Source organism: Melanaphis sacchari, unplaced genomic scaffold (assembly GCF_002803265.2).
Source record: "Melanaphis sacchari strain LSU unplaced genomic scaffold, SCAv2.0 Contig43_pilon_pilon, whole genome shotgun sequence".
In the NCBI taxonomy this organism is placed as follows: Eukaryota; Metazoa; Arthropoda; class Insecta; order Hemiptera; family Aphididae; genus Melanaphis; species Melanaphis sacchari.
The window spans coordinates 1,304,513-1,329,550 of NW_020271284.1; the positions used below are offsets into that span (position 1 = coordinate 1,304,513).

Sequence of the window (25,038 nt, forward strand, 5' to 3'; positions counted from 1 at the left end):
TTATATAATTATTATATAATACCTTTGTGTCACTAGTAAGTCACCAGTTATATAGGTAGTTATGACATTATAGCTATACGGGATTCAATGCAAAGATATTAATATAATAATCTAGACTCAATTCAATATCACCATTTTAGTACATCGTATACACTAAAATTTTATAAAAATTATTTTTTTCTGATATGTTAAAAGCTGTAGGTGCAGTCGTTAATGGTATTTATATGTACGGAGTGAAGGGTGGATTTTCTAAATTCCTCGCACTCTATTTTTTTTAGAAATTACGTTAATATAATAGTTTGTTTAATTTTTTGTATAATGTATAAAACCCTCTCACAAAAAACAAAAAAAAAAATGATTTTTCTATTCAATTTTATATATTGTATTTACTACCTATATTTGTTTATGAATTTCTTTTATCATTTCTCTTATGATATAAAAAGGCCACCATTGTAAATAAAATTATAGCCGCAACAGTTGGTAGGTTATATTATAATTAAATATTGAAATTTTGGTGACTAGTAACTACTATATGGTTTGCGTCATGGGCACTTAGATTTAAGATTTTTTTAAGTAAACATATTGGAACAATGAAATAATATAGGTACTTCCCAATCCCTCAAAGAGAATAAAATATTTTATATTATCAGGTATGTATTATATACATTATACATAGGGCTTTCTATGAATGTCGTATACTTGTTCTATCAGAAGCAAATATTTTAATGATTTTATCACTTTTAATGGATAAAGTATATTGTATATACATTACAATTTCATTAAGATAATAATATAATGGTTCCTCGATTGTATTGATTTATTTTTTTTAAGTATGAGTGACATTATAATAAAATATCGGTAATGTATCTACTAATGTTATAATCACGTTGTTGCGTCACTTTTCGTGTGGTAAATAAACTCATACAGCTCATAAAACTATACTTGTGGTTCAGCAAATAGGAAGTTAGTCAAGGTGATCTATAGCAGAATTTACATTAGTTGTCAGAATATACTTTTCTAAACATCCTGTTAATATTTTTTTCGCATCGAGTGCTTTAGAAAATCTAATCTATTAAATTAATATTCCTATATCCTCCTTAAACTGATTTATTTTGTATACATGAGTGTTAAAAATATATAAAATAAACATGACACTTTTACAGGAGGTGATTAACCAAACATTATGCTTTCTCCTTAATTTCTTCAATAATGCAACTATACAAAATCTAATTTTTGGAATTTTTCAAATTTTTGAGATTTTTGTACTACTTGAAGGGTGATCTGTGGGAATACTAACTTTTTTTTTTAAAATGAAATCCCATTTTTTATTGTAAATTATTTAGCAAATAACTTTTCTGAATATTTAACGGAAAATTCGTGGTTTAATATTTGAGTAATTTAACTATGTTTATTTAAGATAATAGGTTCACTATTAAGTGATTGGAAGATATAGATGCTATGGTGATGTAATTTGAAAATATTAATAATAATTAATGTTAATCTATTAAAATATTAGTATAACACATAAAAATGGTTCAAGTATACAATAAATGTTTTATAAGGACTATTATTTTTAGTATAAATATTTAAATAATTGAAAAACTATCGAGTCATTTGAATTCTATTTAAAATATGCCAAAATTTTTAAAAATATTATTCGCAAAATAATCTACAGTAAAAAAAAATTGTTTTTGTTTGAAAAAAAAAAACAGAATAGTTTGTATCTTCATTCTTCAAGACACTCTTTAAGTATGACACTCTTTAAATAAACTTAAACATTTTAAACGTGGTCCTTAAGTATATTAAAAATTCCAAAAATTAGAATTTAAACGAATTCATTATTAATGAAAAAATAGAGGGGTGTATGTTTGGTGAATCACTCTGTATACAGTGATATTTATCAGTGTGTCTGTTTAACATATATACTTAGTGTGACACACACACTCGCACATTCCCGTTCGAACACCTATTTTTTTCTTCAAATCGATAATCAATTATCTGATTTGACACACGATACTATACAGGATACGACGATCATAATATTATATTTTATAGATGTGTCTACAGTCTTTGGGAATTGACCACACCCTTTAGTTTTTACCTCACACGCCGTTACTTAGGTATTATATTATTATTATTTATACCTAAGTATATTCAATTATGTATTTAAATGTCTCTCATAGACTCGAAAACAAAACCTTTATCAACAATATAATAATTATATAAAATTTGATATGTAGTAGCAAGTGAAAGTTTACATGGATTTTTAAATATTATCGTAAAATTAACAAATATGTTTTTATTATTATCTTTATAAATATTAAAACCAGTGGTTCTCAACTCATGGGTCACGGCCCACTTGAGGGCCTCGAGCAGTGTGGTACTGGACTATAAGACATATAATATTAACATCTTTAACGTATATATTTAAAATAATATTATTAAATATTTTTATTTACATAATTAACAATATCAAACGTTTGAATGTAGTTATTTATCTCATGTATTTATTTTATAATTAATAGGTACCAAATATTTGTCATTTTTATCGTATTTTATCATGCACAGTGGGAAGCGTATATGCGGGTTGCACTAAAATTGCACTATGAAATTTGATGAGTTTTTCGAAAACCTTTCTGCGTGAACGAATTTTATCTGCTTTAATTTTTTTTATTAAATTAAGGAATAAAATGTTGAGAGTTATTTAAGGCTAAAATTATCCAGTTTTAATCCAAATATCACCCCTAAGTTTCTCATGAGAGATAAGCATTGTCAAAAATCACATTAAACTGTTTATCTTGTGATTAAGTAGAATAAAGATTTTTTCTTGAATAAACAATTGTTTTTTTAATTCTTTTATTTCTAATAACTAGCGTACCTTTATATAAGATATATATAATACGTATACGTTTATAGATATGCTATAGTCTATACTCTATACAATATATAAATATAATATCTAATACAACACCAGCTCGTACAATATTTTAATATATTTACCAGTAGTTCATAATATATTATATAGTGACGTCGCAGTATTAACTATTATACACTCGTATGTGTAAAAATTAGTAATGTTGTGAAATATACCTATTTGTATTGAATTTTATTAAATAAAACGTTTAATGACAAATATAATAATGATTGTTGAACATTTTGATTTTGTGCCAAATGAGGGTTAGTTGATCGAAACTTAATGTGGTTTTTTAACAACCATAACAGAATACTATATTAGAATTGTTTGAGTTTTTAATTTTCGAAACCATGATTTACTTTATAATTTAATAGGTATTTTAACTTAACTTTTTGTACAAGGAGACATTTGACTGCGAACTTTTCAAAGAAAAGCACTCTTTTTCTCGTGATCATTCGGACGGTGGGTAACAATCTACTGTGGGCTATGGTACATTAAGATTTTGAATTGTTTCTTGGAACTATATTAAAAATAACTAGTTAAGCAGTTATGAAATATATTCATTTTATCCTTGTATTATATTATAATATATTATCTATTAATTATTATAATAAGTAATAACCTATCCTTGACAACGACTTTTTACAAGCTCGTAAATGACCGCGACATGTTGTTTATAATAGTAGTTCAGTACATGCAATAAATAGTCCATTAAAAATTCGTGTAATAATTATTTACAGACTGTATACGCAATATGTATCATGCTGTAGATTCTATAAGCATTTCTACTATTTTTTTTTTCAATTATATTTTTGATTATTTATTTTAACCTGGTAGTGTGATAGGTAAAATAGTGTATTTATTTTTTGTACATAAATAATTGATATTACAAGTAAAAACTTTATTACCTAATTATATGTATTATACCATTTTACGTGTGAGCATGAAAATAAATCATTCAATGCTGTGACCAATGACAAGTATCCGATGTTACATAAAAGTTGCTTATCAAATATTATCATATGTAATATAATATAGATATGTTTTTAAATTAAATATTGTATGTTAACCATGTACTTACTCAAATAAGTCTTCGGTTCATAAGTTATTTCGTTTTTTTTTTTTTTTTATGGGATATTTAGGAAGTGTTATAAGACACATTTTAACTTAGAGAATTTGAATGATTTTGGAAATATGTAGTTCATTTATTTATCTTAATTTGATTACATTCTGGTGTAAAGAAATACAAAGGATGTATTGCATTTTTCGTAATTTTATGTATTAGTTTTAAATAACAGTTTGTAAGGTTATGTACTTAAATGTTATGTGTCTAGATAAGTTTATAAGCAGTATGTCACATTTAATTGTTTTTGATTTCAAATTTAGTTTTGAGGATTTCCCAATGATTATGTGATAGGTAACTATGATTAATAATATTGTAGTGTAATAATACTGAACTAACGCGATAGCGATATGCGATATCAGTGTGCCTAGAGGCCCTAGAGGTATATTATAAATTATTATAATATACTTTCCTAATCGGGTGACGGGTATAATAATATGATATTAATATACTACAGTTTTTAATGTACTAGTTGAGAGGGAAAGACAGTTAAAGAGTGTGTGTGAGAGAGAGACACCCGAAGACGAAATGTTATCATATTTGCGTTGTGTGTGTGTGTATGATGCGTACACTGTTTTATCATTATTATTACCATCATCGTAAATAATAGTCGAACGATGTTCAGTGCGACAACGACAATAAACGTAGCGCGTGTGTGTCAGAGACGCCTCTTGACGGCTGTGTTGAGCAGTCAATCGAGGACGAGTCGCGTACTGCAGTATGTCTACGCTTGAAAACCTTTTTTGATTTTTCCACTAACTGTTTTTTTTTTTTTCATTTACCGCAATAATAACATTTTTGTGTCAGCTTATTCAGTTGTAATTTTTTTTTATTAATATAATGTAATATAAACGCAATCGTTTGATTTAGTTTATTGTTTTCCGTATAGTGTGACCATCTGTTCGACAGTGTTAATATAGATACGACTGAAGCAGGAGAATTGACCACAGTTATTTCGAGAGTACGCGCATATAGTAATTAGTTATATCATTTTAATCGGGGCCGAGTTATATTAACATTTTTTTTTTTTTTTTTTTTTTTTTTTAATTCAATAATCCCATCTATTTAAAATGCAAAAAAATTGTTCAATTTATTATAATATCTATTCTAGACTCAGTTGTGTCAATAGTATCGTTGTTGAGTAAGAAAATATGTCTTTAATATATTTTTTAATTTTGTCACATTTGCTCTTTTGAAACAAATAACAATTTTATTTATCTTTTTTGTAGAGTTTGATTCCATGTGTATTTTTGTGTAATAACCTTATTTAAAGAAATAGATCTATTGCCATATTATAATTTATATTATATTATCATAATTTTGCATAATTTGCTAGCCAATAATTCCGTCGCCGCCGGGTTATGTGTAAATGTTATGATATTGCCTGTATCTACGTCCTACACAATATAATTATTACAGTAAAAGTGTATAGTACCTATAACGTATGTCGTACTGTTTTTCAAATCGTATTTTTATTTGGCGGCCACTTGCGACAGTTTTCAATTAGCGTGCGGAGCGCGGGCGCGTGATGTATGGCGTTCAATCGCATTACGATTATTGTTATACGTCTTATTATTCAGTTGGTTGGTTGAGTTTTTTTTTTGCCGTGAAAAACTGAAAACACTAAAAACCGTTGTATTGAGTCCGGGCGCGTATAGCGAGTGTGTTGCAACGTCCGTCGGCCGCGACGTGATTTTTCGATAAAACTGCAGTATTGTCTGTATACGCCGAGCGCCGACGATATTTCGAAATTTAAAATTTTTTTTATTCTCTGTATATTGTCATGGATCTCCACTATATCACAGTAAATAATATAGTTTTCAATATACCGCCACGACTGGCGTGCTTGTATTTTTACGCCGCGGGAACCTATTTACTCATTTATATGTCTGACACTGCAGGCCGTATACTCATACTCCGGTGGTCGTTGTAATTATTATTATAATAATAATAATTATTTCTATTATTTAACCGTGCGATACACGTCATGATGTGTCGCTATATTAATGGAATAATAACATTATTAGCGATAACGCTAGGTATGTAGTTATAATAATATGTTAATTTATTATATATTTACTATTATGTTATTTTGATAAAATGAAAAAATAATTTGCCCTGGTAAATAAATGCAGGTCCAGACCTTGACTGGATTACATACTCGGTTTTTTTTTTTTTTTTTTGTACGCAGTCGTGGATCGAGAAAGGATTTTCATGTATTTTCCCGAATATTAAGTAGGTATTTTCCAATCGGCACCATGTTGCTGTATATCGCTGCGATCGTATATAATAATATTATATATATATATATATATATATATATATATAATGCGAATTCGTTTCATAGTGTTCGATGGCGGTTAACTCTCTCACATGGCAATAATAAGTCCCGCATTTAAAATATTTTCAGTGTTACTTGTCGTTTAAAAAAAAAAAAGAAACGTGATTACTTTTCTTGAAACTAGAACAAAACCACCGCAATATTTTAAAAGATATCTGTTTTACATTGGATCTATAAGAGTTTATTAGAATCCATTACTATTTGAATACCTAATTTTGTATAACTCATTATAACTTAAAATTATGAAATAAATTTCTTACTTTATTTTGTATTTTTAATATTTCATATCTTGGATTTTCTTTTAATATGTATACGTATTGTCTACATGATCTCGGGACCTTTGAACTGCTTATAGACCATTCAACAACCATATACAGCATAGAAAATTTGCATTCAATTATATAAAAGCAACTTTGTGTTATTTTATTTAATATTAAAGTAAATTGACCTATTATCAATCTTAAAGATAAGAATATTATTTTTGTTAGTGCGTTATTTATTTATAGTATTTTGATTATTTAGCCTGTTATAATAATTTACAAACTTTAATATTTTATATAATCTTAAGCTAATAAGTATTGAAAGTAAATATAACTTTTACTTATCGCAATTCAACACATGCGGTGGAAAGCGTTTTCTTAATAGTTGTATTGTAGTCGAAATTTTATTATAATACTATATCATTTATTTTAGCATTTGATACCGCTTACCTGTTTAATGTTTGGTCAATGATATTTGATTTAATAAAACTATATAGGTTTTGATACGGTGTAGGCAAAACGCCGATGTACTCATCAGCGTTTATTTGATAATTATTACAACACGTTCTGACTGGATATTTTCATAAACATAAATTTGTTCATTACTATTACTATTACTGTTATTATATCGCTGTTATATTACTGAATAGTGTTTGAGTATTTAACTATTACTTATGTTTAAAAAAAAAAAAAAAACATTTGTTCTATTTAGTGTACTCATGTGTATTAATCATAAACTTTTAACTTACACATTTACAGTTAAGTCACGATAACGTAAATCTCAGTAATTTAAAAAACTTTAAAACTCGAATTTTTTTTCAATTTTTCAGAGTGTCTATCAGTTGTGTTTGATGTACTTACATAATTCGAATAATACCTTAGTCAAAATTATTATTATTCCTCTTGAGATTCGAATTATGGAAATTTAAATGTTATTACCGAGTGAAATGTCTATAGGTATGTTTATTATTGTTTTAACGATAACCATATCTTCTTTGAGTGTCACATAAATTATTATTGTACATTATTTGTACTAACGAGAGATTACGATAAGTATTTATTGGTTTTTGTAAAGTCTAAATTATAACATGTAAATACGATCGGTCAGTGTTACACTTGTTTATATTATGTCTGTATAATAAATGGAAATTATTCAAATGCGTACAACCAGGCTATCGTAAAACTTGATTAAAAATTAATTGTTTCAAACCAATAAAAAATTGAGATGATGATTCGATAATTTTTTTAAATAGTATGAGTAAAAATAAAAAATCATATACTATTATTTATACATATTACAAAAATGATTCTGGTCGAATATTTTGTTATTTTTTTTCATTTTTACACAAGAACGCGTAACCAATTTAAATAAGAAACGTGTTACTATTTTTACAAATAATGGTGGTGATGGTGAAAATAATGAATAAATTATAGAATATACCTATCATAAAAAATAATAAAAAAACTAAACATTCAAATCGACGCTTTTTCTTGAGAAGTTTAATGCATCGTGTTTAACAGAAGCGGTGATTCGATTATTAATATTAGTCGTTTATCATTTCGTACAAGTTCGAGCGCAGCTACATCAAATCGGACAAGTGTTTAGGGTATACGATATACATACAAATACATGAGATAATTTAATGTCGTGTTTTGATGATTTGCGACAAGCAATCAATTAACAATCTGAGATGAGAGTCTGCTGCCGCCAAATGCAATAACGATAAATTTGTCTGTATAGTGACGTCGCCACCTCCGCTTAATAATATTATTATCATCATCGTCACCGCACCGTTGTCATTATTACGAATATTTTATCCTAATCGTGTCGGCGACAACGCACTCATAAAACAATAATAATATCATGAGGTCGCGTCTCGCACAAGGACCGTCGAATTTTTTTTCCTAATCTCCTCGGCGGAAACTCTGTTGTTAGATTGCATTGAAAGACGATCTACGCTATTTCTTGAAAATTTCCTGTACAACAGACAAATGGTATTTTGTTTATTCTCTCCTACATTGTTCGTCTGTAATAACAGGAAATTGTTTTATCGTTGTATGTCTTTTTGTTGCATTTTCACAGTAATTATTGTTTTCACAGCGACGGCGCGGCGCGACGCGACGATACGCTAACTGGTCAGCAATTATTTGTCGTTTTAAATGCACGAGTACAATAATATAATATTACATCGTATACTGTCGACATACTTTTGTCTCACGACCGTATTAGGTAAACAGAGTGATTCACCAAATATAATCATCCCGTTTTTCTTCTCCAACAACACAGTTACTTAAAATCTGATTTTAAAATATATTTAGGAATGTCATATAAAGATACTAACTTCTATTTTTAAAATGACAAGACCCCTTCTTTAAACAATAAATTATACAACAAATAATTTTCGAAAAATATTACTGTGTCAATATCAAGATTTAAACAAATAGTTTTTGAGTTATTTAACTTTGTGTACTAAAAATAATATGTCCATTATAATGGATTTGAGAGATACGGTGACTATGGACGCTATGGTAATTTGAAAATCTTAGTAATTTATATAGTTCTATCTATATCTGACATTAAATTTATTTTTATTTTTGAAAAGCTATTTTTTAAAACTATGAAGGGTAATCCTTTGGTATAAACATTTTAACAATTAAAAAAATAATCATTCAAATATTAAATTAGATATTTATATGATTTTTTTTTTAAATTATTCACTAAATTTTGAATACATATTTAGTATTGTACAGTCATACATAATGTTTTTTGTGGTTCTTGAAAAATTCATGAAAGTGTATTTACGAGTATAAGTTTATACCACATAAATGCGGCGCTTTACCATTGATATATTGTATAAATAGCTCGGTTTTTTTGCTTGTGTTTTTAACACAAATTGTAGTTGTACTTTTTATTTTAGACGTGTTCTGAATTCAGTCTGGTGACAACATGACTGTATAAATTAATAATATTTCAATTTAAAGTTATTCTTGAATTTTATAAAATACAAACCGAGAAATCAGGACTCCCATAAGATGTGCTTTCTTAAGTAGGTAGTTTCTTTTTTAGGAAAATGTATTGTTTTTTATTTTATAAAATTTTGTCTGAAAACGTTCGGAAACATATTATTTTTATTGTCTATTCTAAAAAATAAACGAGCCTATTTATACGTTTATTGAGTATTTTTTCGAGATACTGTTGCCGACGCTTAAAGTAGCGACGGTGTTGTAGTGTGGTTGTGCTGCGTTTTGAGTTAGATAATTTCTCGCAGGACCGGTGCCGAAGGATATGCTAGACCTAAAAGCTCACTGTTGTCCACTTTACAGCGGACTGGACTCGCCATTAATCCCTTGGCCGGGGCTCAAGTTCGCGTGCGTCCGAATACTTGAACTTTACGGCAAAGTCTTTGGGCAGGAAGAGCTTTGCGAACTTATTATTAGGTAATTCGGCTGGAACCCATACTATACACACACATATAATATATAATATTTATGAGCATACGGCTGACTCGTACTCATACATAATATGTTGTATGCCATCTGAAAAATTGATATTCTTGCGTAAAAACCATGGCCTTTGCGACTAAGTTGCTCGTTATGAGTTTTAAGTATTCGATATTTATTTCCAAAACGCCTATAATGATATAGTTGCAGGTCATTATATAAGTACATACAAAGAGCTTTAAAATTGGCCGTTTGATTAGAAAAAAAATATAAACAACTCAAAACGATGTACTTATCACAAAAGGTCTTGTTTTTTTTCTTGTAAAAACTCAAATTTCTCAAATGGCCTACAACATAGTGTAATATATTATTATGTATGAATCATTTAGTAAGAAAAAACAGCATGTACGTTAGTGGATCATTGACTCACAAGAACGACGCACGCGGTTTACCGGCGATTTTTTATTTCCTAAATGTAAATATTTTTGTCACGTTTTAGGAAAACATGTGGTAGCTGTAAATGCACGAAAGACTCGCACGATGTGCTGCACGAGGAGTGGGTTAACGTACGGGACCGGCTTGGTTTCAAGCCCGTGCAAGACCCGGACAAGAGGGTGTCAAAGGAGAGGTCTTATAGCCAAGGGTACTCATGGGTTCCTCCTGGGTTGCCTAGTCATAAGGTATATAATATTATATTATAACATTTTTTGGGTAATTATTTTCTGTATTTACAACCGTATGTTTGAATATTTTCTATCTTCATTTACTAACAGTTGTTAATTTAATTGTTTTATTATATTACAGGTAGAAAAATACTTCAACAGTTTACCGTCTAACAAAGTTCCTAAATTGGGCACGTCTGGCGAAAAGTACAGAGATAAGCAGGTAGTCGTACAACTACCGAAACAAGACTTAGCCTTGACTTACTGTAAACATGTGGAACAAAGGCATCATCAGAGCTACGAAGACTTTATAAATGCTAGAAACGAGATAGCATTAGACATCGGATATGCTAGAGAATGTACTTACCATGTGGTTAGTTGATTTATAATAAAATGTTTAAAAAAAAAAAAAAATGTAAATTATATTTTAATAATATATTTAATTTTTATATATTTATAAGTAGCCATAAGTTTCAGAATTGTATCTTGACCCTTGAGTATGGCATTATTTGGTATTGTTTTTGTAAGTTGTAGTATTTTCATTGTATGCTATAAATTTAAAGAATACCAAATAGTTACCTACGTTAAAATTACCATTGCAACTTTAAATATTATTTTAAACACTGTTTTGTTATAAATTATTGTAAGATTTATTTACATTGTCTAGGGACCATTAACTAATTTTGAAGGAAATTGCTACTCATTTTTAATGTGTAGATAGTTGATTAAATACAGTACCTATTCATAATGATTCACTTATTTTTTATTGTTTATAGATAACTTTAATCTCCTTATCTTCATTTTTGTGTTAAAAATATTATTTTTAATCTTGAACCAATTCAATGTTGATTAATTTAAACCATATACTTTATAAATCATTATAACTTAACGGTGCGCATAAAATTCAACTTATATTCATAGGCGGAAATCAGGTATTATTATTTAAAGACTAACTTTTTAAAATTTAAAATTGTTCTACGTTATATTTAAATGTACAAAAATATAGTATAATGTATTAATGTTCTTCTTAAGTTTTAATATTCATTTTAGATTTAAATTTTCCGTCACCTTGGCGCTCAAAATTAATTTTTCGTGTTCTTAAAATGAATCCAAACTAAATAAGTAGAAGCAAGCTTTAGGTTTTTTATAATTTATTTTTATGATGATGGCAGTCGGTTCTCATTCATAGAGCACATCAATTATTAAATAAAAAATTTTAAATTGTAATATTAAGTCATATCATGTTTATAATCTAACAATCAAATTTATAATATTGTTTCAATATTAAATTGATTTTATTATCCTCATATTGACTTAATCTAAAAATTGTAACTATTTATATTATATATTGTATTAATTAAATTGTAATTTATAAGAATACCGTATTATGTTTAGGAATGTCCGAAATGTAAGAAAAATGTTGAACCAGGTGAAATAGGAGTATTTGCGTCTAAATTTGGCGATACAGTTTTATGGCATCCGACGTGTTTCACTTGTACCGAATGCCAAGAGCTACTTGTCGACTTAACTTACTGTCTATACGAAGATCATTTGTATTGTGAACGTCACTATGCACAACAATTCAAACCAAGGTGTTCAGCTTGTGATGAGGTAAGAGCCATAATTTTATACATAATATTATATTATTGTGTAACAACTACAAAATTGTATTTGTTAGTGTTAAGGTTTGAAATGGTGCGATTTCATAAAATATCTATCTACTTTACTAACCAAATAAAGACAATAAACACTAGGTGATAAATAAATATTAAGTAAATTCGCTGTAATTGTGTAGTTACCTTATGTACATTGGAAGTAGAATAAAATGAGATTTCTGCAACTTGTGTGAACTAGCTGATAGTGTTGTGTTCATTTCAATAACAGATACAACGATTAAATTGATTTATTTATCATTATTTTAACAATGATAGTGATACACACATCCATATGTTTTTCAATATGTTTACATCAACATGTTTATTGGTATAATCATAACTAACGTATAAACATTGCTTGTTTTTATTCGTGTCCACACTACTATATTTAATAATGGTGTATTATGTATTATATATTTCAAAATTTCACCAACGTCTATCTTGTAGTAATAAGTAGGTATTCCACGTTTAAAATTTAGACAATTAATAAATTCACTTGTTTTAAAAATATTATTAACTAATTATATTATTTAAAATTTGTTGTAGATGTCTTGTATGTATTGTTATGTGTTTATAAATTATATGAATGCAAATGTGCAATCATATTAAAACTATCAACATTTTTTGTTAAGATTTACATTCTTTCTTAAACGTTTATGAAAATTATTTTAAATATAAAATATCAAAATAAAAATTTTGTATTTAATCTTCAACTGACAACTAGTTAACATAATTTTTATATTTTAATTTTTTATAATTGAGTATTATATAAAATAATTATTTATAGTATTAATTTAATTTTAATGTTAATACTTCAACTAAATAACAGTTCGTCTAATTATTAAATAATGAAATTCTTGCTTAACTGGTAATATATCTATTAGAAAAACGAATGTCTATTACGTTACCTTTCATATATGATGACAGATGGTCTAAATAGCAATTATTTGTAAATTAATAACATGTTTGTAAAAAAATAACATAATATAGTAAATTCTAGATTATCCTCGGAATTAATAATCCGAAATAGGCAGAAAATTAATACAAAAATGATTTTAACATGTGTTATTAACACAACAACTATTACCATTATTGCCATTATTATCAGATATATACATATATAGTATTGTTATTGTGCATATACCTTCAAAATTAGTATTTAATTATTTAATAATTCAGTTTTGTGGAGAATCGCAGATGTACTATAATTAGATAGTTGTTGTAAGTAGGTAATAATAAATATTTTATTTGTAGGTATAATTTAGTAAAGAAATTGTACTTGGCAGAATGTTTATTTTAATATCTATATAGTAATACTATATTTACTAAGTTTTATTCATTACAATAACCTTTAAATATTTTTTCATTAATACATTCTCGACATATTTTATATAATAATATAACATGACTATATATCATATAAAGAAATTGAATAATTATAATTGCTAAGTTTTACTATAGTTCTAGTAAATTGTTATGAATGTTATGTGTTACATTTAATTTATATTAGTACTCAGTACTTAGCACATATTATCGCAATTTATTTATAGATTTTTTATAGAACTAATTTTAATACGATAAGTCTTGCAACAGAATTTTTCACATTTTCAAATTTTTAAAAAACTGTCATAGGTACTAAATTTGAAAAATTAAACTATAAAAACATTTTCATTTAAAAATCAGCATGTTGCAAATCATTAGCTGATGTTAATTCATAACATTATTATTGAATGTATATTCTGACTACAATTTATAAGACAGATTCTAAGGGATCTATTTATTTATATATTTATCATGATAATATTAATTTGATTAATATATTATTTAAACCAGTATTAATTCAATACTGTGTGATTTCAAATTATTTACGGCAATTATTATCTAATGAATGTATCTAGACACCTCTTACCTAAGTATTACATCAATCAAACATTAAAAATGTATTTTTCTATTCAAATAAATAAGTATTTTAAAAGGAAATATAATATCTACACCGGTTATAACAATATTATTTTAAGAATTACATTATATTTTAAACAAATTTCGATAGTTTATAATAATAAGGATGTATTTTACTTAGACGGGGTCGGAGATCACACGTTTACGATTACTGGAGTTGAAGCAACAATACCTATAAAAAATAATTAATAATGATTTATTAGAATGGGTTAAATATTTAAACATTTGAACTCCCAGTCTCTAGAAATTCTATTGGATATAATTTGGCAGTTTTTGATTTCAAAGAATTACTTATGATCTGACCGTCAATGGTCCTTGGACTTGGGCCATCGGGTTAGCGAACTAGCCTAAAAAGTATAACATAGTGGACAATTTGAGATTTTACCTACGTTTATACCTAGCTCCTTCCCCCCTCGAATAAACCATATGCTTGTGTCCAACATATTTTTGGTTGACAGTTTTAATAAGTAAATCAGATATTTATATGGGAAATAAAATAATAATATTATGTTCCTACACCAACCTCGGCGCCATCTGTCGTTGATTATTTTAGTAGTCTATTTGAACGCATGTTGCTCGCCAATAGGTTGTGCTTGACGATTCACTGCTTATAAGCCAAGTCTACTCACTAAAATGTGTATGATATAATAATATTATTACCTTTAAGCTATGCTTTAGCTATTAAAATATTTAACATTAAATTAACATTATAATATTTGTAGAAGTCCAAAAATGTAATGTATAGCCGTAATTGCAGAATTCCTCCTTAAATCAACCGACCAAAACAATTCAATGTATAGGTATTTAAGGTATTACATATTTATATATAGTTACCAGTAGTGATTGTCGGGTGCCCTAGGAAATTTTAAGTTCAATTAAACTAAAGATAGAATCATTAGTATAGTTTATTCAATGCAATACACTGTGTATATTTCAGATATTATCTTATAATTCTTATACCTCCTTGCACACAATTCAGGTATTACTTAACGATAAATTTATAAGCAACAATAGATTTATTGATAAATTAGGGTTTTCCAGTAATTAATTTAAAAAATTACTATTTTAAAAATAATTTTATATTTATTTAGCTAAAATAATTTTTTTCTATGTTAATTCTTTTTTTTTTACAATGAGATGTATTATATTTTATGTATTTAATTGCAAAAGAAAATATTTTCTAAAGAATTGTTAATTATAATATTTTTATTGCAATAATAGATTAAAAGGCAGTTCAATTTTTTTCTTAGTTTTTTTGGTATTGGTTCTCATTAAAAAAACCTCTAGGTCAGGTGCCTAATCATGAGCTTAACCAACATTAAAATCATGTCATTCATATCCCTAGAGATTTACACGAAATGCTAACATATACCTATCGATAAAGCAGTATTTCTCAACTGGTGTTCTGCGGAACCCAAAGGTATGGTAAAAAATTTAGGAAAAATAAATCGGTAAACAATGTTTTTGATTTAAACTAAACGATTAATGAGAGAACGAACTTTTTACGATTAATGAGAGAACTAACTTGAAACTTCTAACGATAAATGAGAGCTGGCCTTCTCTTCGTTGGGACTGAAACAATGAGGGTTCAACTAAATTTTCAAATTCTGGAAAAGGTTCCATGACTTAAAGGTATTTGGAAACACTGCAATTAGGTCATAAATATATCTATTTGTATTGGCCAACGAATCGACGTCAATTTCAGCGACATATAGCTTGTAATGACCGTCTCAATACTCGCGTCGCATTACTTTCGCCTGGCATTTTGTAAACTCGATTCAAATTATCCGGAACGTATACGTTCTTGTTTTTTACGCGTGTAGTGGTAAGGTCGCAGTGACAAAAATACATAGTAAGAAAGAGAGAGAGTGAGAATGTACATGGTTTGCGGATAAAATTTATATCAATTAACCATACAGTAATTGGTATGCTGTTTGTCGACATATTTTTCAAGATTTTCAAAAGCGTTAAAAAATAATTAATTTTGGATAATATAATGGAATTACTTATCCAGTTGCTGCTATATATTTCTAACCAATAATTTAAAATAAATCGTACTATCGTCAATGACGGCTAAAAGTTTACAAATAAATATTGTATTATAATAATTTAATACCATGGCTGCGTTGAACTTAGTTTAGATACATTTTGAAAATGCCATTAAGGTATAATTATTGAAGTACCTAATAATGTAATAATTAATTTTATATTGTGTCAAAGTGTACAGTTAATCATTTCTATCCTAAATATTTTATTTTATAATTATTGCTTTAATAATAATGTACTTCTAATAGATAAAATAATTCTTACTTAATTATATAGATAATAATAATAAATTGACATACCCGTGTGGGTAGTCACCATAGGGTCACTGTTTATAAGAATATGTGCTAAGTAAAATGAATACTTTTGTGCCATATTTATTACACAACATCATGATTTTAATTATTTTGGACTTGAAAAAATTATTATTTATTATTTGATTAATAATTAAAAATTTGTTTTTTTTTATGTCCTCGGAACTTTATTCAATTACGATATTCTAATGAATGAATTGATTTTCAGGGTTTTACAAACTGGTTTATTGTTAATTTTTTTTATATATACATAACCAGGTTTCATTATAATTTATAATTAATAGTTTATTTTGTAGGTATCCAAGTCTACAATAAGCTTAGATTTTAAACTTGTTTTGTATCTATTTATTAAATACCTATATTAACTAATAGATTGTTTAATATAGCAATTTTTAGTAGTATTATAAAATTATTTCAATCAAATCATACGCATGAGTTGTATAATTTTTAAATAAAAATAATTTAGATTAATTAAAATCACTCAATATGCTCTAATATCCAGTGTCTGGAAAGAACACGCTTGTGAACTTCCGTTAATTTGTTTCTTCAATATTGGAAAATAAATACTTAATTTAATATATTAATTGTATAGTCCATAAATTAATTCTTTTTCGAAATATAATATTTTTTGAATTTCATATTAATTAATTAATTTGTGGATGAGTTGATTCCCGAGTTAATTAGAGAGACACATCAATTGATTCCTAGCATCTAGGACACATATAGTTGATTCCCGAACTTAAGCCTGATAGTATAACCCAAAACACCACGAAGAGGTTGGCTAAAAAGTTTTCAAACAGTTTTATTTTTTAGTTTTTATTAAATAATATGGTCCTTTATAAATAGTTCTTTTAACTAATTTTCCACTACTGACATATATAACAAAAAAATAATTAACTCATACCTACGTAGTAAATACTTATTAATTATCTCAGAATCAATTCACCGATCTAAATTTATGTAAACAGGTATTTGAGAGTCAACTTGTACGCAGCTTAAAAACGGTAAAAAGAAAGTTAAGTATAAATCAACTAGTTGCAGTTTTTATTTTATCAATCGACTATTATATTATATAGTTTCGTAATCATTATTCAACAATCTAAGTTAAAAGGCAATAACGTGGGACTTCCACCATTTGTAAAAATCTTTAAATTATTGGTTAACAATAAAATGATGAAAATCACTTATATTTATAAATATATTAAAAGCCTCAATAAAAACCCATGAAACGTTCTCTTAAAAAAAAAAAAAAAATCGCATTGTACTATAGTGTGGTAGTCGTCATCTATCATAATAATATGTCAATAAGTAGACAAGTGCGTGATTTAGAAATAAAACAAAATGAACCGTCATCGCACGAGATGTTTGTTTATTAATTACTGCAATCGTGAGCACACACACGCACAGTTAGTTGTCGTGCAACCGAACTGCTGGACCCATTGCCAAGACATAATGCTATACGTGTGATTTGACATTTGAACGTCGAAGTGTACGAGATTAGAGGTAATTCACGTCTCGACGGTGTATAAATCATATTTTAATCCAAGTCAAGGGGTGCCAGATGATCAGGCGATTCAGGCGAGACTTAATAATATGCGACTGCTGTGTTCCCAGCGGCGGTGGCGACGACGGACGCGGCGTTGGCCTTGGCCAGGCCGAGACACTGTAAATAAAACTTGCACACGGCGTAAACATATTATAACTGTAACGAAATTTTATCGTGTCCGAAGACCAAAATGTCGTCACATAATAATTATAAACTGTCTTTTAGCCCTATAACAAAATATTTTTCTCGATTAATTCCATATATCTGTATTATTAGTACGTTATAGTCGCATAATATTATAGAACATTATTATTTTAGGTTTTTTTTTTGTGATTACATTAATATTTACTATAATAACACATATTATATGTGTATGATGTTTTTATGAAAATGTACCTATAATCATTTTAATAATAAAATTGAAATTTTGGCTTCATACATTATTTACAACAGTAAATCTTAATAACTACAAAACTACAAGGGGTAATAAAATTAATGATTTTATTGGCCGGTAAAAATTTTTTAGAATTGTCATAACAAATCTGATTATCATATGAATTATGGGTTTATTCGTACGAATGAGAATTTATAATTCGGTGACGACATAGTTATTTTTAAGTTCAAACATTTTTCGTAATAAAATTTCACGATTTCCGGTTAAAAAATAATTAAGTTAATTGTTTATCTTTTTTAGATTATTTTAGAAGTAGAAACAATATTTCACACATATTTTATGTTCTATTACAAAAATATAAACAGCTGTTGAATAATTTCTTGCATTTTAGAAAAGACACCATATCCGCATGTGTTTTTCCATCTTATAAACATACAACAAGGACAATTCAGTAGAGACAATTGTGTGCTGTTAACTTCAACATCGAGAGTAAATAAATTGCTTAAACTAATAAACCTATTGGTTCTGCTGAACGGCAATTCGCTATGCGCAGTACCTACTCCGTCCGTTGTGAGCCTAAAGCGTCTTCTTAAATTAGCCGTATAAAGAATAAAAAATCTATTACTGCCAGTTATAATATTATAGGAATGAGACTTTCTATCTTCGTTTTTTGAAAATGGTGATTTTTAATTTACTCGGTTTTACCCGCGCACCGCGTTTTGCAATTTATCCTGACGGCACAATAATACGCCCAAACTCGAGCGTAGTCCATGTAATTTATTTGCTTGGAATTTTTCTGTGTTAAGTATTTTATTCACGAAAGAGCATTATCATCGTTATAAAATAATTGGCTATAATATATGAATTGGCCATGTGCTCCAGACCGTTGCCAATCTCCGTTTCTGAATTTATATGCCAAGATGAGATTTGCAAAGTCAAGCGTGTGTACGTTATCATGGTCATCAAATTATAATATAATATATATGCGCAGGAATTTAATGGAACGAAATACAAACGGATATTTAAAGACTCGACGTTATACGCCTAGATCAATGTCTTTGGCACCCTTGATCACAGACCATTTGTGTTCCAAGTGCACGCCTGCGCAATTATTTGTTGGACTCGTGGCGACTGCTACAGATATGCACCAATTAGCGGCGAGCTGCGAGTATTATTGTTTATTGTAAGGTTCGCGAAGGATGAATATTGATACAGTAATAAACTATGTCAAATTACATACTGAAAAGCGCAAAAGTGTGCACATTTTAAAACAAATTCGTGTTTATAAAATATGCGTAGGTATTGCATAAATACAAGAATACAATCAAAACGTGTCATTAATCAAGGGCTAAGTCGGCTAAGACCTATTGTCCTACGTTAGTGTGTATTAAACAATGCATACAATTTTTAGTACTTTTTATTTTATCGAAAAGGTTTAAATCAATATTCTTTCGGCTTTGAATAATATTTTAGGTTCCATTTTGATTATAAGTGTATTTTAAAATTAAGTACCTAGCTATAATATTAAATAAACAACTATGATATTATGAAATACAATAAAATAAAGTAGTGTATTAATAACCGAGGGCTGGAATTGAGATATCTCATTAGCCTAACTAGAGGATATTTTATTCTTGATAAAATTAATATTTTAAATTAAAGAAAGTCATCTAAAGATTTGGTAATGGTATACTTTGATATCTATCTATTACAACTTTGATCAACTTTAATAAACATCTTATTTCAGATTGGCTCTCGTTGTTTTTTGTGTAGATGTACGTATTTCGGGTGGGGAAAATTATTGTAATAAGAAGCGAATCAGTTGAATATAATATATCGTTGTTAAGTTAGTAACATTAAGTTCAATTTGAGTGACTATAGAGTGTGTTTACGACATAATATGTTTATGTTGTTTTTTCCAGCAGCGTTTAGTAGTTGACTATAGACGGTTTTTTTTTTATTCTGTTGCACAGTCATTTCGTTCTATAAATCTGTAGATAACGCTCTTTGTCTGTTGTACAATGTACATTACATGACATTGATAAATATCTATACACTCTTCCAATATCTATATGGATGTATGGTGTATACATCTTAAAATATTCAAATATCGTTTTATAACAATTATAGGTATGTACTACGCTATATTATGTTCATGTGACGCCTTAGCTGCAGAAAATATTAAATAGTATACCTATGGAATATATTTTTAATTTATTATAGAGTAAAAATAGTATACTTAATATGGAGCCATGTATACATAATGAGCCACATGATGTATATATATATATATATTGTGTAAATTCCATACACGTACAATAACTACGGACTAGAATAACGAGTATTATGTACGTTTGTTTTCACTATTTACTACCTATGATATTTTTTTTTTTTACTATTAACGTAAGTCTTTGATTAAAATAAAAATAAGCGAATTCGTTTGATATGTGTACTTATATATTTCAACGATATAATGTTTATTAAGTTAGTAATTATTAACTAATCGGAAAATCCGAAATTTTAACTGTTTGTTTTATTAGTCCTTCACAACACGACACGGACATTACCTACGATATAATGACGTTTCTTTCACGGTGTATACACATTATTGTGATAATTCCATAGTAAGCATCGTACTGTAATAAGTCGAATAATAATAGGTGACAGTATTATTTGACTTATTTGACTATTTTATGCAATTTAAATTATCACGCCTTTTTAAAGTATTTAATAATATGGTGTATTTTAAGAGACCAACATTGAATTTAAATCGTACTCAAGGATAAAATAATAATATCTATTTGTAAATTGAAATGCGTAATATTTAATCTAAAATGAATATTGTGACACCCCATACATAAAGATATTGTAATTTATTAACGTTGTTATTAGAATTGTTAATCTTTCCTTATGTTTTTTTAGTAATTAAGACATTATTATTGAACTCAAAAATTATGAGTTAAATCGAAAATACATTTTACTTTTTTAGATTCAAGGTGTATAAAATACATAAAATTTAAAAATAAAGTAATACCCATTTTTTATATCGATATATTTTTATTTTATTTAAACATTTAGATAAGTTTTACCTTTTTTTATCGTTTAATTGACTGTACATTTAGATAGTGTAAATTACAAATTTCTCGATGTAGGGACGTTAACATCACTATCGTCAATATACGTAATAAATTTTAAAAATAGAAAATTAAAATAATATATTTACTGAATGATGTATTCGCTGAATTTATGAAAGAAAAACGGTGAAAAATATCAACCATTTCGTCACCACAAGTGCACACGGCACCACGCTAAATATTCTGCCAAACATTGTCTCACCGACTCAATATAGGGGGAGGAGGATCGGTTATTTTTAGTTTATGTTTCCAGTATTATTTGGTCCGACCGCATTAATTAAACTGAGTGCCAACGAATGGATCCAAAAATAAACCATAATAAACCGAAAAAAAATTTGAATTTTACTATTATAATAAGACATAAAATAATATGTTATTTATTACGAAAATTGTTTAACAACAATAATTAGTTACGGTAAATACTTAATAATTTAGGTATAGAAATAGTGTATAAAGTATAATACAATACAAATAAGAAAACGATTATATTTAAAATTGCTGACAGCAAGTAAAATATATCGAAACACACATAATGTCCGTTAACTATTAAAGATTTAATTTCGTTCCACCGAATCAATCACAACTTAATATTATATACGGTATTTGTTTAATATGTGTTACCGTAAAAAATAACTTTTGCAACAAAAAATATTATTATTCAAATTGTTGTTAGAATGATACTTTCTGTCTATTCCATAAGCGCTCAATGTAAAATGAGTCGACATAAACAATGTGTGTAAACTGTAAAGGTTTTTCGTTAAAGACTGTCAAAACAACTACTTATAGTATTATATAATAGTTAAATAGCGATTCGATTATAAACAAGTATAATACGAAATTATGTAATATTTAAGCGCCGCGTAAACAAATAATTCCGTAGTTACAAGAATTGCTTTTTTAATATTATATAAGAGATTTAGGTACCTTTTATGGTGGCATATGTTGGTAAAATATAATATTCTTATTATTCTCGTGGGAATTTAGTTTCAGGATCAAACTCGTAGTATATTAGTGTTGACAAAACTACTTGTTCCGATATAATGTTATTTTGATAAATCGAGGAAGTTTTTTAACCCGTCAAGTTCTCATTTCATATATAACGAAATACATGACCGGACGTGTGATCATTGAAGAATATGTTTATTTTCATTGCATTTGTTATATTCCAAACTGCGATATAAATTCAAATTTTGACTAAAAAAACCACATACTTTAAAAAGTATGTGTAAAATATTTCCATGAGCAGTTAAATAAGTATTTGTTAAAGTTTGATGTTATAATAATTAAGGTATTTGAAAATAAATATTGTGTGATTTGGAGAACACCTTTAAACTAAATGTATTTTAATACTCCGTATGATGCACATTGAAAATGTTCGAAGGTGATGTCTTTATCATAAACAAAATACTTTCCGTTTGTTAAATATTATATTACACATACATGAGCCTTTATAAGTATAATCATTTTTATGTGTAGCTGTCTCAAAGAGATTAAAATTTGTGGAATTTATGCCTTTAGCTAAAGTATTAACTCTCGTTTTTTTATTATTCTTTAAATATAAATGATATTTTTGGCCAGTTCCCAAAATATGCCAAATACTCATATCCCCTTATATTTAATGTAGGTAAATATGTATATTTAAATATAAACACTTATTATATTTACATATTTTAGGTATTTTAGGTATATGTATCAATAGTGCTAAATTAATTTTGGTTTATATTTTTAAACATGTACACCTTTTAAAATACCAAAATTATATAAACATATTGTGTTGGTTCTTAATAAAAAGCAATAAGCTACTAAAACTATTAAATAAATTTTTATAGTTTTAGTATCATGTTAAAATATTAAAATATCATGTATAAAAAACTATAGTCTTATAAATTATAACAGTTAAATACGTTTTTTAAATATGTTTACTGGAATTAATATAGATATCAGTGTATACAATATCAGCGGTCAACGAACCATACTATATTTTTGTTTACACCGTATTTTAAAAATAAAAACGTTGTATAAACATATTATGAATTGGTGTTTAAATATTTACATTAATCACATAATATTATATTCATTTAATATTTTATAAGTATAAATCATATAGATTATGGGTATTTATCCATTTTGAATATTTGTGATTTTGATCGTTATAAATTGTATCTATTAAATTTATCACCTATATAAAAACTATCTTATTATTTATTATCGTATTACTTTTAACGAACTTTTACTATTATCACTACATTTTTTCGGTATAACTACGTTCTCTTAAATATTTCCCGTCAATCATTGATACTACTTATCATTAGTTAAATTATATATAAATAAACATTTATTGTAAATGAATAATTTCCCATATAGTGCAATTTAAAATGAAATCGACAGGGCAGTGTACATGATAAACCGTTAGATTTTACTAGACGTAAACCGCGTAACAGGGATGGAAAAAGATCATAAGTCCTAAGGTTATACTTTCCTATCATAGCCTATAACAGGTAAGTAATCAAAAATGAAATGATGGGGTTTTATCGATTCCGTCCGATATTTGTTTATATTGATTCCGCCGGCTATCATTTCGCTGGATATTTGTTTATGTTGATTCCACTGACTGTATTTTTTTCAGTTAATAGTATAGGTATAAGATACATCCAGTTTACCATGATTTTTTTAAATTTAAATATAAATATTTCAAAAAACAATTCAAATATTCTCGTAAGTAAAATGTATTAAAATAATAAATAATATGTTTTACAATTTATTTAGTTAACGCAAAAAAGCAAAATAATATAATATAGTTAAAATAAAATAAAATAAATAATACTAAATAATAATTAAAATATAATAATAATATTAATTGATTTATTTTTCAGAATAGTGCTTTGATACAAATTTTATATACTTAAATTTATCAATTTTTTTATTTAAATAGTTATAAAAAGTTGTTTCTATATATTTTTTGTTCATAGTTTTTATTTTTACTTATTTTATTATTATCGAGCCCTCTTATTATTATATATGTATCAATTTGAGTTTTTAAATTTAATATACATGTGAATACAAAAATATATTAGGATGTACTTTGTTGAATTGAGTATTAAGTTTCGAATGGCACAATTTCCAACTGTTTGTAGTTCATTCGGAAAAAAATGAAAAAAATGGCTATATTTTTGGATTAAATTTTAATGTTTCATCAGTATAATTATCACTTATATAATCGCAGAATTCTTTAACCTTCGGTCATCAAGTAAG

General features: G+C 27.1%; 1 protein-coding gene across 4 annotated transcripts in view; it reads left to right on the plus strand.

Moving 5' to 3' along the window:
- LOC112597848 (four and a half LIM domains protein 2) overlaps positions 1–25,038 on the plus strand; it is an 87,803-nt gene that overhangs the window by 38,760 nt on the left and 24,005 nt on the right. For 2 of the 4 annotated variants that reach the window (XM_025344080.1, XM_025344081.1), the window contains 3 exons: positions 10,579–10,759; positions 10,884–11,114; positions 12,137–12,352. In XM_025344080.1, coding sequence (XP_025199865.1) covers positions 10,579–10,759; positions 10,884–11,114; positions 12,137–12,352 — 628 coding nt within the window. Of the gene's footprint in view, positions 1–4,676; positions 4,756–4,926; positions 5,012–9,907; positions 10,077–10,578; positions 10,760–10,883; positions 11,115–12,136; positions 12,353–25,038 lie in introns of those variants that run through there. The other 2 variants (XM_025344082.1, XM_025344079.1) reach the window with 2 other exon arrangements.